Source organism: Lycium barbarum, chromosome 1 (assembly GCF_019175385.1).
Source record: "Lycium barbarum isolate Lr01 chromosome 1, ASM1917538v2, whole genome shotgun sequence".
NCBI lineage: Eukaryota > Viridiplantae > Streptophyta > Magnoliopsida > Solanales > Solanaceae > Lycium > Lycium barbarum.
Genome location: NC_083337.1, coordinates 18,786,598 through 18,802,039, shown reverse-complemented (window position 1 = coordinate 18,802,039; position 15,442 = coordinate 18,786,598). Strand labels below are relative to the sequence as shown.

The window sequence follows — 15,442 nt, the reverse complement described above, 5'->3', positions numbered from 1 at the left end:
GCCTATTAATTAGGTATTTGAAGTCACCTATACTTAAAAGACACTTTCCTTATTTTTTTACTTCACCATTAATTTGCTCCTACGTTTAGATAGACTAATAGTTTTATAATCTAAAATATTGTTCCAAATATTATGCACAAAGATATTTACTTTATCATAGTACAGGTAGCACCTCTAAATTCTCGTCAAGAGTAGTGACTTTTTATTTTACTTCCATATATTTATTATGTTGTATTCATTGTTTTGATAGAATTTTAATTGACTTTAAAGTTTTAAATTTTAGGATTCTTTACTTAGTTTATATAAGGAAAAATTAAATAATTTAAGTTATAGTTGATTTAGGAAAATAATTATTGCCAAAGCCAAAAAGGGCTAAAAAATAATGGTGAATTTTTTATTTTACAAAAAATATATATTATTAGTTTTTAGGTATAATTACACATATATTTTGAGAAAAATAGATCACAAAAATATTTACCGTAAGGGAGACTAATAATTTTCTATTTTAAAATATTTTTCCAAATATTTCAGGAGAAGACTAAAATCTTTACCATATGGGAGACTAATAATTTTATAATCTAAAATATTGTTCCAAAATTATACAAAAAGATACTTACTTTATCACGGTGCACGTACTAACCCTAAATTCTCGTCAAGAGAGTATTAACTTTTTATTTAACTTCCACATATGTATAATGTTGTTGTATTCATTGTTTTGATGAATTTTAATTGATTTTAAAGTTCTAAATATTAAGATTCTTTACCTAATTTATAGAAGGAGAGATTAAATAATAAAAATTGTAGTTCATTTAAAAGTCCTATTATTAGGAAAATAATTTGGATGGAAGAATATTAAAAAACATTACAACTATTCAATCTGTTGGGCCCGTGCACGGGCATAGAGAAGATGGAAGAAGAAAAGGGAACAGGGAAAAAACCTTACCTAATAACTCTACGGGCAACGCACCTGAGCGTCCAAGAAAAATTTGCTGCTCTCCTTCGCAAGGGAAAAGCGGTGCTCAGAAATTCAGAAGCAGTGCTTTCTATGTCAGCAAAATTTGGATGCTTGTACCTGTAATAGAACTTGAATTGACGAAAGTACCCTCCCAATGAAGCAGGCATGTTGACCTTGAGATGCTTGCTTATGACCGCTTATATATTAGTAGTAAAAGTAGATACAAAAGTTAGATAAAGAAGTTAATCAAAATTCAAACATCAAATGCATACAAAATATTCTTTATGTTGACCTTGAGATGCCTGCTTATGACCGCTTATATATTAGTAGTAAAAGTAGATACAAACAAGTTAATCAAAATTCAAACATCAAATGCATACAAAATATTCTTCTTTTGAATTTTCCTAACCATGACAATATATAATTATATGTCTTTATCATTTCATGCCACGTGGTTTTCTAACATCATTTTAGAATGTTAACTAATCTATGATCTAGTTGATATAATTTAAACTCGATGGCAAAAGATCTTTTCTAGATCGTGTTTTTTGTCTATTCTCTTGATTATAAAATATGAGCACTCTCCATAATTGGAGTTCTTTTGGTAAAATAATATAAAGGTTTAGCAAACATCATATCCAAACAAAATATCTTCATTCAACACTTCCCACTCATTTCAATATAAATAAAATTATGCATACCGTTTTCATTCCAGTAGTCATACGGTGACCTTTTTGGCTAAGTCATTTTTTGAAAAATAGTTATAGTTATGAGAAATAATGACTTAGGGTACTTCCCAAGTAATTTCCATTTTATTTAAAATGTCTAAACAAAGGAATAGATGTTTTCAAATTATTAGAGAAAATTGAATTCTTTGACACTCGTATGTTGATTTGAATATTTTCTTTCAACGGAAAAGGGCCAAATATACTCCTTGTTATATTTTGGGTTCAAATATATTCTTGTCATTATATATTTGGTTCAAATAAACTCCTCATCCGTTAAAATTATCCAACATGGACACCAAACCTGACATGACACTAATAACTCAATGAGGTGGACAACACGTGGCATGACTCTCACCACCCAACCCTTACTCTTTACATCTTACAGAAACAGAGAAAAACTTAATCGCCCTCCTCAGTGTTCTTCGTCCTCTGTTATTGCACCTCATCTGTAATCCCTTTCTCTATTCAATTTAGCTACTTATGCATATATAATTCATTTGCAAAGTGCTCATACAAAATCTGGATGTTTTTGGTAGGACAGGTACGAATTACAGCACGAATCAAATTTAGATACATCTCCATTAAAGAGAAGGAGAAACTCGAGAGCTATTAAAGTGACGAATCAGAGATTAGAAGATTACTTCGATCTATCTCTCCTCTCTGTAATTCATACTAGAATGAACAACGCTCTGAAGACACATACTAGTACGATGAAAATGAAGAGCGAATTCGAGGAATTTGTGTGGCCTGTCGTAGATCATGATTCAGAGGTGTTCTCAGAAAGTAGTAGAAGAACTGATGAGGCAATTGTTGATCTCAAAAATGATTTTCTCGTCGCCGCAACACGAATTTACAATACCATCCATGAAATTGTGCAAACCCAGCAAGGTCGTCGTCGTGGTTGCTGATTTCTCGTTGATCAACCGATCGACATCTTCTTAATCCTCAGCAAGAAACTCCGATTACAAATTCCTCCATGATCGAATCTTTCAACTTTGTTAACCCAAGAAACTCTCGCTCCGAGAAATTTGTCTTGAATGACCTGATTATCACCTAGAGATAGGATGGTATCAGTAGATTTCTTGCCGGAAACAAACTGGTGAAATTTGAATATTCCATTGACTGCAAATGGGTTGGGTGGTGAGGTGGCATGCCACGTGGTGTCCACCTCATCGTGTTGTAAGTGTCACGTCAGGCCTGGAGTCCATTTGAACATTTTTAACGGATGAGGAGTATATTTGAACCGAAAGTATAACAATAGGGATATATTTGAACCTTTTCCGATAGTACAGGGGTATATTTTGCCCTTTGCCGTTCTTTTAATAAGAGAGAAAGTAAACTATGATATGCTTTTAGGATAAAAACAAAAAAATTAGGTTTCAAAAGCGATTATCCACGCACGGTGTCTACATGAACTAAGTGGATAAAAGACATATTTTATTTTTGATAACTATGGTGTCCGGGCCAGTTTGCGCGCATCTCGATTAATTCCATAGGATACATGTCACCTTCCACCAGTAAAGAGTTGTAACCTTATAATTACTCGAGTAGTGGGGAGTTTGAGAAAATCCTATTGGAAATAGGTCGTGATTTTTGGCTCCCTTAACATTGAATTTTCCGCGTAAAAATTCTTATGTCGATTTACTATTCTGCAATTTCCTTCTGTCATGGTTACTGAAGAACCTGACTCTTCAATGTAATAGACAACATAAAATAACATAACTAATACATATTCTCACTTTAAGTTTTGTCACTCTAATTAATATAATTTGACGTAAATATCTGATATATGTAAAGATGGATGGACGGAGAATATTTAATGTGCGTTCACCTAAATTAAATACTTTGAAGTTTCAATACGAACCACACATACAAGTTCCTAGACCAATAATTTAGTGTTAAAAAATCAAATTTAAATAATATATCTTAGATTTCGAGTTCCTAACACTACTAGCACTATATATACCTTGCAGCTCTGCCTATTTTCCCCCAGAAAAGCACACCAAACAGAGAATTCTACTGAAGAAAAAAGAATGGCAGCAGAGTCCCTAAACAACCATCCAATAAGAAAGTAAGTCTTCTTCCTTGCCCTCAAAATCTCTCTTTCTCTTTTCAGTAATTAAGCTATTTGTTACTCCTTCCGTCCCAATTTATGTGGCACCTTTTAAATTTTGAGATTCAAACAAGCTTTGTTTTTACCGTAACTTTTCATATACTATCTTTTAATTATTGGGACTTATTGTACCTTTTACGCATTTTCCAAATATCTAAATTTTATTCAAAAAACTTAAACATTCCACACCCGAATTCATGGTCAAACTTAAATTGTTTGACTCTCGAATTCGAACTGTGTCACATAAATTGAAATAGAGAAAGTAATTAATAGTAATTTGTGTCTCTTTTTTTTTTTTTTTTTTCAGGAATGCAGTAGTTACTGGAGGAAACAAAGGAATAGGGTATGAAATATGCAGGCAACTAATGGAAAAGGGTGTGATGGTAGTGTTAACAGCTAGGGATGAGAAAAGAGGCAAAGAAGCTGTTGAAAAGCTATTGAGAGAAGAGTCTTGTTATTATCAACAAATGAATCTTGTTGTGTTTCATCAAGTTGATGTTGTGGATCCACAAAGTGTTTCCTCTTTGGTTGACTTCATCAAATCTAAATATGGAAAGCTTGATATTCTGGTAAATCATCTACAACTACTCCTTTTTCCAATGAAAATATAGCAACATACATATGTTCTCAAATAGGAATTACACAATTTCATACGTCACTTGGGCTCAAATTTATAATAGAAATAAGTTTATATTTTTAGATACCATATTAGCATATTTTGTATATAACTTGAAACTTAGGGAAAAAATAATACACCAAATTTTTTTTATTATTTTTTTTTTTTTTAATTTTGATCTTCGATTTTCCATGCTTAGAAACTGATTGAGAGTGATGTTCGTGTTTATCATCACAAATTTAAACATTGTTGGATGAATTAACGTGAAAAGTTTAAAACTCCATTGTTGTAAGTTTTAAAATCTTAAAAACTCATAAATGCATTTTGTGATTTATTAAAATTTTTGACAAATTGATGATTGAGGTTGGGATGTCATTTTGAATTGTGGTTAAATTTTAAAGCTATTAGATAAAATTTGAGCTATTTGGTGTTTTTTTTCTCATCTCGATGGAGTTTCGTGACTTGAAATTCGTAGGACACGAAACCCAACTTTAGTGTAAGTTTGTATAATATTTTATAATTTTGTATAATAGTGTAAAAGTGTGTACAACACCTCTTATACACTTCTATACAAGATTGATACATTGTTACCATAAATACTGTATAATATTTTGCACCGAATGTATAAACACTGTTGCGATAAAAGAATTGATTGTGCCGGTATAAACTAAAAATATAGTTACGTGGTTGGAACATGTGGTGTTGGACTATATAATTTGGAAGAATTCCCTTTTTTTTTTCAGCCTTAAGAAAAACAACAGTTAATTTCATAGTTCACCATTCATATCTTTGAATAGCGGATTCAAGATTTGAAGCTTAAGGGTTCTAGTTTCTAGCTTAAAATTTACTAAATTCTAAATTTATAATTTTACATATTAGTAAAAACTTTAAAATAAATATAGATTTTAGATAAAATTACTGAGTTTGTTAAGCTTGTACCATAAACAATACATCAACTCCTGATATCTTTATAAGTATTTATTTTTTGGCCAATGCGTAAAAAGCTCTTTTTAACTGAAATATAAAAATTACTCAGACAAAATACGTTTTATGAGATAAATTTTATTGAGGGAAGGGGATAAATTTTGCATGGTGAAAAAACTAAATGTATCGAGTTTTTATCGAGTTTTAGGACGTTATATGTCATTATCATTTTCTCTGATTTGGCGTATCACATTTGGCTTTCGGGGAGTCCGCTTATGATTTTTTGATCTTTTTAATTTTCTGAGCAACATAGGAAGATCTATAGCCTGTTTGGCCAAATTTATTTTCTCTTCAAAAGTATTTATTTTTTCAATAAGTGCTTATTTGAAAAAAAGTGTTGTGTTTGACCAAGCTTTTGGGAGAAAATAAGTGCTTCTGGGGAGTAGCAAAAGCAGTTTTTCAGAAGCTAAAAAACAGTTTTTGCCCAAAAGTACTTTTTTGAAAAGTACTTTTGAGAAAATACAAATAAAAACACTTTTTAAAAGTTTGGTCAAACACTAATTGCTGCTCAAAAGTGCTTTTTTAATTAATTGGTCAAACACAAACTGTTCTTCGCCAAAAGTGTTTTTTTGAAAAGTACTTTGAAAAAAAATACTTTTTAAAATAAGCTGATTTTAGAAGCTTGACCAAACAGACTACTAGTTATATTTGAGTGAGAAAAAATATACAGTAATTTTTTACTTTATTGCAAAAGGTAACCATTCATGATACTAGTCCAATTTATCCTTGAATTTGTCTAATTGCTTTTGTAATTAAATTAATTAATATCGTTTAATCCAAGATTCATTGAAAAATAAACAATAACATATCATTATCTCCTTTTTTTTTTTTGGTTCTTCGATCTTATCTTATCTTTTTTTTTTTTTTTTTTTTTTTTTTTTTTTGTGGTATGTCGTTTTCTGGTCATGTTATTATTATAAGTTATAGAATAGTCAATATTGTAGTGGACGATATTTTATAGTTAGGAAACTATTTCCTTCCATCTTTCTACGAACGAGCGGTGGAGACATTAGAGCTCGTTTGGCTTAGCTTATAAGTTGTTGAAAATAGCTTATATGCTGTTTTTAATTTTTTTGAGTGTTTGACTGGCGTGCTTATAAGCCATTTTGTGCTTAAAATAAATCCAAAAAAATAAGTTGACCCGTTTAGCTTATCTTAAAAAAAGCAGCTTATATAGTAGTTGATTTGTATCTCATGATAACTTTAACACTATTGCGTTGTTTGTTTTTATTTTTCATGAGTTTCTTTAATTTTTTCTAAACTTTTAATGTACTTTCTACATTTTTGTGTTATTATGCTATTTTATTAAAGTATAAGTTTAAATAATAAAAATTCAGAAGGCTTACCGCTCATGTCTCGAGACTTACGCCTCAATCCGTACTAAGTAAAATGCTCCGCTCACGCCTCCGCTTTTTAAAGCAACATTATCAACATATGTGCTTTGTGCAAGTACTTGATTTGTTAGGTATGTTAATAGAATTCTAACAAAACAGAAGGTTGATTTTTCTTATTACACACGAGACAAGTTTACTTTAATTTAACTCTACGATAAGTATAATTGAAAAGGTTATTCTTCTGTGTTCGTTAATTAACTTTAGGAACCAACAATAAACCACCTTAAAATTATTTGTATGAGTTACAAATTTATTACGCCATTCGTCCCAATTTAAGTGTCTAAGTTTGACTGGACACGAAGTTTAGAGAATAAAAAGAGATTTTTAAATCCTGTGGTCTTAAATTAAAGATATGTCTAATGTATTAAAATGTCTTTTGAATCTTGTAGTTTTAAATTTGCCATGTAGGATGTTTGAATTGTCCACTTACTAAATATAGAAAGAGACTATTTTTGGGAGAGACCAAAAAGGAAAGTAAGACAATCAAAATGGGACGGAGAGAGTACTCAGTTTATTATTATTTTTCATAATAAGGAATTGTGAAAGTGCATAATTGCAGGTAAATAATGCAGGAGTTAATGGATTAATGGTAGAGGGAGATGTTTCAATCCTTCCTGAGATGATAGAACGGGAAGCTGCTCGAGGTCTGAGCAACACAACTGAGGTTAGTACTTTGTTACTTATTAGTATTATTATTTTTCCCTACATTTTCTTGGAAAATGTTTTTGGTGTTTGGATTAAATAGTTGAATTTTTTTTGGAGAAATATTTATTAAAGATTGATAATAATGTTATGACGAAATTTTCGAATATTAAAACTTGATATTAATGTATCAGTGTTGGTTAACTATAATTATTGACATGAAGTTAAGAATTGAACATTCAAGGGTGTGGCCTAGTGGTTAATGAAGTGGGTTGAGAATCGTAAGAAATTTCTTTTCATCTGTCCTAGTCTTGGTGGACAGAGTTACCTGATACTTGTTACTGGTGGAAGATAACAGATATCCCATAAAATTAATCTAGGTGCACGCAATTGTTATAACAAAAAACGAGATGGTTACATGAAGAGAATGATTTTCGCCCAAAAGGCAAAATTATTTTCCTCCATTTGATGGGAACGGAAAAAAATATTCTAACAACCAAACACGAAAAACTACACGTATATGATTTTTTTTGGTAAAACATCCTCCGAAAAAGATTTTTCGTTATATCCAGATGGTTAATATAACCACTATCCTTTTTCGCATTTGCGAATTCTAGAGAGCGCTGTAACCATTAGTCTAAAGCTTGTTTTTTTTTTCCCCTCACCCGATGTTCGGTACCCGCATTAGGGTCACTCGATGTTTGGTACCCCCATTAGGGCCTGACTAAATACGGATAGCGCATGGCAGGGACCCTTTTTTGGGGGCGGCGCTCCACACATAATTTTTTCCATTCCGATAAACTCGAACTCAAGAGCTCTAATTAATGGTGGAGGGATCCCAACCATTTCACTGCAACCTATCTCAAAGTGTTTTTAGCTGTTAAGGTTCAAACTGTGTCAGCTCGTATCTGCCATCGTCTTCCTTGGAAAATATACAATGCCATAAACAATACAATTGTATGAAAAATATACTCATAGATAGTAATTGAATTTTGAATATCTCAAGTATACTAATGCAGGAGGATGAAGCTCCAATCAAGTCAACTGGAAAATTAATCGAGAACTTTGGATGGGCAGAAGAATGTATAAGCACCAATTATTATGGAGCAAAAAGAATGATTGATGCCTTTATTCCACTACTCCTCTTGTCTCCTTCACCAAGGGTTGTTAATGTTTCTTCTTTGCTTGGAAAGATAAAGGTACGAGTTTTTCTTTTCTTTCCATTTACTACTAATAACGACTTGCTAAAGTTGGAAATTTGTTTCCACTCGATGTCATTAGAGAAAAGTTATTTATTTCGAGAAATTTGTCAATTCTTGATATAAAATATGAAAAGAAGTTTCGGAAAAAACAATTTCACCTGTTTTTGAGCAAATGCTTAGGGCCATAGTTCTAAGAGAGTGTTTGACTAAGTTTATAAGTTGATCAAACTAGTTTATAAACACTTTTTAGCTAGTTTATTTACGCGTTTAGTAAACACCTACAAACTACAGTGCTTATAAGTTAAGTATTTATAAGCAAAACGTTATAAGTTGGTCATCCCTAACTTATAATTTTTCAGCTTGTAAACACTTTTAGTTTGATCAATATTTCTTATATTTTATCCTTAATATTTTTTATTCTCAAAATACCTTTTCAAAACAAAACCACTAACTTTCTCTCCATTCCATTTCCATCATTAGTCTTTTTTTCTCACAAAGATGCTTCTACATTTATATGTTTATAATTTTTTTTAAAGGTTTTCTCGTCATTTTACAGAAAATACAGCTTATCAACACTTTTTCACCAAACACATCAATTATTTCTTATCTGTTTCATCACCTTTATCTAAATATGTAACTGTTTACAAAATTAATTTCATCACCTAAAAGTACTTATTAGCTATTTACATTCAGCTAATCCAAACGGGAAATAAAAGTAACAATTTTAGTTCACAATACTGTTTTTTTTCTTGCCTTTTTTTCATCTTTCTGTTTTCTTACTCTTTTCTAAATACATTTTCAGTTGGTATCAAATGAATGGGCCATAAAGGCTTTAAGTGACGGGGAAAACCTTACAACAGAAAAAGTGGATGAAGTACTAAATGAATTTCTTATGAATTTCAAGGAGGATCTATTAAAAGAAAAAGGCTGGCCCAATGTTTTTTCAGCTTATAAAGTCTCAAAAGCAGCCATGAATGCATACACAAGAATTGTGGCCCAAAAGTATTCTGCCATATGCATCAACTGCATTTGCCCAGGCTTTGCGAAGACAGACATTACTTGTAATACTGGGCCTATGACTCCACAAGATGCTGCTGAAGGCCCAATACTTCTAGCTCTTTTGCCTGAAGATGGGACTTCTGGCCAGTTCTTTTACCGGAAAAACATTCTGACAACGTTCTGAGAAGCAACAACAACATACCAGTGTAATCTCACAAGTTAATAAAGTGTTAGTCATTTATTGTAAGTGTTCTGAAGCTGCTTTGAAAAATGTGGCATGGACTTGCAATATTATAGTTTAAATTTAAAGGACATGGTTAATTGAATTCAAAATACTTTCCTTTTCTCTCCTTTTAATTTCTCCAAGTTAATCATGAAGATTTAGATACTCTCGAAATAACGACTTTGGGTTGTTTTAAGCCATTCTTGAATAACTCCCTCGTTCTTAAAGCATCTTGAACTATGTTTGATCCGATGAATGTTGTCTCACCTGTCTCAAAACATTCTATGGGCCATCTGAAACTTGTTTGGTAACTGTTATTATAAGGCAAATTTTATCAAAGGCAAATGGCCATCCCCATTTCCTTTAAAATCAAATACGCATGCTCGTAACATATCTTTCAAAATCTAAATCGTTCACTTGGTCTGTAAATCTGCTGCTGGGTGAAACATCATGCTCAGATTAATTCTATTACGGAGATCTTCTTGAAAGCTCTGTCAGAACTGGGCAACGATTTGTGCATCTCTATAGGATGTGATAGGTACCGGAGAACTATGAAATCACACAATTTCTTTTATATGCAATTTTGCATATCAGGGAGATGTGTCAGTCGTTTTAACAAGCAAAAGTAAGATGATTTAGCGACTCAATCCACAATGACCAGATTGATTAGTGTTTCTTGATTGTTCGTGGTAAGCCAATCGCGAAATTCATATTTATTTGTTCCAACTTTCATCCCGGTATCTCCGTGACTTGAGCTAAATCGCCTAGTCTATGATGATCGACCTTTACTTATTGACAATTAAGGCAACGAGACTTATAATATGCAATCTCTCGTTTCATGTTATTCCACCAATAAATATCTTTCAAGTCGTGAAGTCGTGATATATCTCAGTAGAATCTGGACTTAACGAACATATTCACTGAAGTTATTTAGTATATGACTTAATTCACAATTTTAATAGCCAATTTGCATGCAACTCAACTATTTCATGAGATTAGTACAATGATATTTGGCACAAATATCATGTTTTGTGTCATTTTACATCCTATTCTTATGACTTTTATCGCTTAATTCATGAGGCAATCGTCGTATTTGAACTTATGTCGTTATATTTCATGTGTATAGGAACGATGATGAAAAACAATGGAAAACTGTGCTTAAAGTGAGTGATTTTGGAGCATATGACGATTAGACGAGGTGACGAGTCGAAGACCACAAGTGATGAACTAAAAGGAAAAATAACTGAACTGAAGGTCTCGCTTTTCATCCGCATCGCGGAAGGAAAGCGGGGTTCTGCGCAGCTTTCCCGGTTCGACTAGGATTAGGTTTACTTATTTTTTGTTTTTACCCTAGACTATATATAGACGTTTTATTAGCTGAAAATGGGGTGCTGGGATTACTCAAAGACTTGTAAGCCACGGTTCTATTTTCTCTCTCTAGGTTTATTTTATTTTTCATCTTTTTCAACCCTAGATTATTCATGAATTCTTTTGTCTATGATCGAATCATGAGTAGCTAAACTTCTTAATTCTAGGGTTGTGGCGAAAGACTTGAAAGTTGGTTTGATGACAATTATTATCTATTGATTTTCCATATTTTGGGTTGCTTATTTATTCTTGATCTTAATTGTTTGATTATCTAGCCAATAGTTAGACACTATCTGTGGTGCGCGAATTGGACTTGAGAAAGGGAATTCACGTACGTAATAAGAATAAATAGAGTTTGTTCGATTTAATCATTTCACTACTGAGGATAGAGATATACCTTTTAGCCCTACTTAGTTGAATATGGAGAAATAAATACGTTCTTGTTACCTCTGATGACCATAGAGATATAGGCGTTATAGTAACATCTACAGGCTTGTGAGTAGTTCGAGAGAATATCATAAAGTATAATTAACCCGTCTACTAGTAACCTAGGAAATAAAATAGGTGGAATTGTCCGCAGATCAACTGGATTGTCGAAAGCCATGACTCTTGATCTTTCTCTCATCTGATAATTCTTACAATCTTTGTCAAGATATTCCCAGTCACAAAAACACCCATCACAAATCGTTTAATTTTCAGTTTTAGTTTAGTACAACAAACATCTTGATTTTCACTTTCTTGAATCGTTTCATGCGAATTTGAATTAGTTTAACAGTAGAATCTAAGTCTCTGTGGGATTGATATCTGGACTTAACAGTCTATATTACTTGTACGACCACGTATACTTGCGTGTGCGTTTGGGAGCAACAAGTTTTTGGCGCCGTTGCCGGGGACTTAACAGTATTACTGTTTTTCTAATATGGATTTTTGAATTTCTATTCAAGTATTTATTTATTTATTATTATTTTATTTTATTTTTAATTTAATATTTTGGTTAGCTTGCTTGACATGGCATCTTGGAGGAAAAATTGGTCGAATATTGGTTGTTCCTATTTTGGTGATCCTTGTCTGATTTGTGGAGGACCCCACTTATGGCATCACTGTCAAAATATTTCCGGGAATGGGTTGTGTGCACCTTCCCAATCTTTTGAGTGGAATATTTGTAATATATGTGGTGGTCAAGACGGTTATTCGAATGGTTGTCCTAACTCTTACTCCCCATCCTCGAGCCCCTATTATGATTCTCATGTTATTTGTGATGTTGACAGGAGTAACGAAGTGGAGGATGCGGAAAGTCTTGCTCGGGTTAGCGATATGATGAAGCAAATAGGGGAGCAAATGATGGAGCATGATGCATTAATGAGAGAGCAAAACACAAAAATGTGGAAAGCCATAGTGAGGATTCGTGCCAAACTCACAGAGATGCAGGCCGAGGCCGAAACTTGTAATGATCTACAAGTTACAGGCTTAGCCAATACTCAAGACGAACCTCAAACAGAAGAAGAGAGCGAGTTCCCACAAGTAGATAGCTTTGAAGAAGCAGAGATAGTGAGCCAATCTTGGCTAACAGAACAAGCTCAACAAATGAAATTTCATGGGTTTCTCCATGATGGTCTTACAAACATGGCTACACAACTGATAGAAGGTAGAACTGAGCTCGGACAAGAGATAGACCAATTTGGCTCAGATATCCATGGCTTGCAGGCACAATTGAATAAAAAGGTTGAGGCGTCTGATGCCCAACTACATATTACCTTGGATAGTGGCCCGCATGTGGAGCAGATAGAGGAATTCCAACCATTCGATCAGATCTTTGTTGATGATGTCATTGTTGAGGAGGTATACAAAAGTGAGGATGTCAGATATAATGCATTTTAGAGTTAGGGCGTGTTGGTCCTCGTTCTAAACATTTTTCTACATTATGCGTGGTTGGCGACATGGAAATCGAGCCTTCCACGCTGATGAAGAAGTGTATAGATGAGGAACAAAAGTCTTACATCCTGAAATTTGCCACACTGAAAAGACAAAGCGACATTCCTCACTTAAGGGCCAAGAAGTTCAAGAAACGATATTTATTGCTTGGTTCCTTTATTTTCACACCACCGCCCCAGAAGCGTGATAGAAAATTGGATGCAAAATTAGGGGTGAAATTCATAAGTTCGAGGTGGAGGAAAAAGTTGATTCATGTCGTGCCATGACGATTAGGGGAAGTCTGAGTACCCAAAGTTGAAAGTTGAGAAGCATGCTAGAGTTTTAAGTGTGGGGTCATTCGACCCTTGATGATGAGAGCATGTTGCTAGCTAGGTCCTAGTGGGCCCCAAGGTGTATTTCTTACCTTGCTTGCGCTTTGTTTTTTTTTTTTCCAAATATATATACATTGAGGGCATTGCATAATTTTAAGCGTGGGGTGGGAAAATACGTCCCTGGTTTGTATCAACATGTTTTGAGGTTGTGGATGATGATTAGTATGCCTTAGGATTTTTTTTATGCCTTAAGATTTTTTTTAGTAGTTTTGCGTCTTAGTATTGAAAAAAAATAAATAGAAAAAATTGAAAAAAAATTCAAAAAGGTTTTATTTTCCTTATTTTTCTTTGATAACTTCTTAAGTCCCTCATTAGTAGGCATTCATCATCCACCCCCTTTGTTTTCTTATGACCTCGCTTCTTTCCCGAGGGGGGGCCTTTGAACCGGGCGTAGGTAGATTTTTTTTTTCCTTTAGTCATAGAAAAGGCTTTTCTTAATGACGGGTGGATGACAACCTGCTTGAGGGAAAATTAGTCCTTAGGATAGGTGTATTCAAATGCTAGGTGCACGGGTTAGGTGAAGTATTGGCATATGAGTGATCTTGAAATTTTTTGTGAAAACATGCCGTGAAATTGTATCACTTTTCTTGAAAGCACTTGAAAATGATTTTTGTTTGTCTCGTATGACCCACTTGGCATTGTTGATTTTCATTGTTGTTTGATTCAAGGGACAACCGGATCCCTCTTGCGTTGATTGTGTGTTATGTGTGAGTAAGGTTTTGCATTTGAATCCATGTTTGGTATTGACGTCTAGAACTTGCCCTGTGTGTTCACAAAGCGAAATGAAGTTCGGTTGAGCCTAGAAAATGATAGAGGCGTTTCTTTGATTAGTCACTAAAAAGACTAAAAATTTATCCCACCAACTTGCAAATAGCACCCTAGTTAACCCTTTTGAGCCTTTAGCCTTTTCTTTGATAGCAGTTAATTAGCCTTTACCCCTTCGTTCTATAAAACTTGATTTTTGATCCAAATTCTCTGTGAGCACTTTAATCATTTACATGTATAATGTGAGTTGGGATGTGAAATAAAGAGGGGAAATGGTTGTTAATTGTAATCTAGGAAGACAATGAGAGCACCGAATGAACATAACTAATTCATTTGTTAGTTGGGAATTGAAAGAAAAAGAAAAAAAAAAGAGAAAAGAAAGAAATTTGAAAAAGACAAAAAAAATGTAGCGAAAAAGTTTCCCTTCTAACTTGTGTGACTTTTAAAAAGAGTGGTGCTTAAACAAAGAAAATGGGTGAATTGGGAGAAATTTAAAGGTTGGTTGGTGTTGAATAAGGGCTAATGAAAAAATTGTGCAAGAATGATAAAAGTATATGTAATAAAGTGCTTAGGGAGGTTAGTCAATATTATCCAAATAAATTCCTACCCGTCCCTTAGCCTACATTACAACCCTCGAAGTCCTACTTAATTCTAGGTTCGTCTTACTTGTATTAGTGGAGTGGTTACACTACGGGCAAGCCTATGGTATGTCGTATTTTACATGTGATATTCTTTGTGAGAGTGAGCTCACTTATTGATTTTAGGTCCATTGATTTAAACATATCGGATTCTTGAGAGATATGGACTACTTTATTTTGGTGAGGGCACATAATTAGCAATAGAGTGGTGAAGTGTTGATTTCTTGATCATAAGGTTGCTTACATGCTTTAAAGTGGTGTCGTTGGATCAATTGGTTTTAAAATTGAAGTGTTTTTTTTAGGAAGGTGGTCCTTGGTGCTAAAAATGAGGGTTTTAAATCTTTGGCATGATTTTCGCAACTTGGCTTATTGTTTTGGTTTTGAAAATTTTCTTTTGAGATTGTCATACTAGCCGAATCCCGTTGCAGACCTGTTTGAATGAGTTAGGCTAGAAGTGTAATTTAGTGTTGGTTTGAGTTTGCTCGAGGGCGAGCAAAGTCTAAGTGGGGGGT

The 15,442-nt window shown here is 33.4% G+C and overlaps 1 protein-coding gene across 1 annotated transcript; it reads left to right on the top strand.

The window, feature by feature from the left end:
• Positions 1 to 3,601: 3,601 nt before the first annotated feature.
• Positions 3,602 to 9,983, top strand: LOC132632948 ((+)-neomenthol dehydrogenase-like). Its single transcript, XM_060349103.1, has 5 exons — positions 3,602 to 3,754; positions 4,104 to 4,365; positions 7,350 to 7,454; positions 8,452 to 8,631; positions 9,437 to 9,983. Exons 1-5 carry the CDS (start codon positions 3,717 to 3,719, stop codon positions 9,815 to 9,817), a joined length of 966 nt encoding a protein of 321 aa, XP_060205086.1. The 5' UTR covers positions 3,602 to 3,716; the 3' UTR covers positions 9,818 to 9,983.
• Positions 9,984 to 15,442: the final 5,459 nt, after the last annotated feature.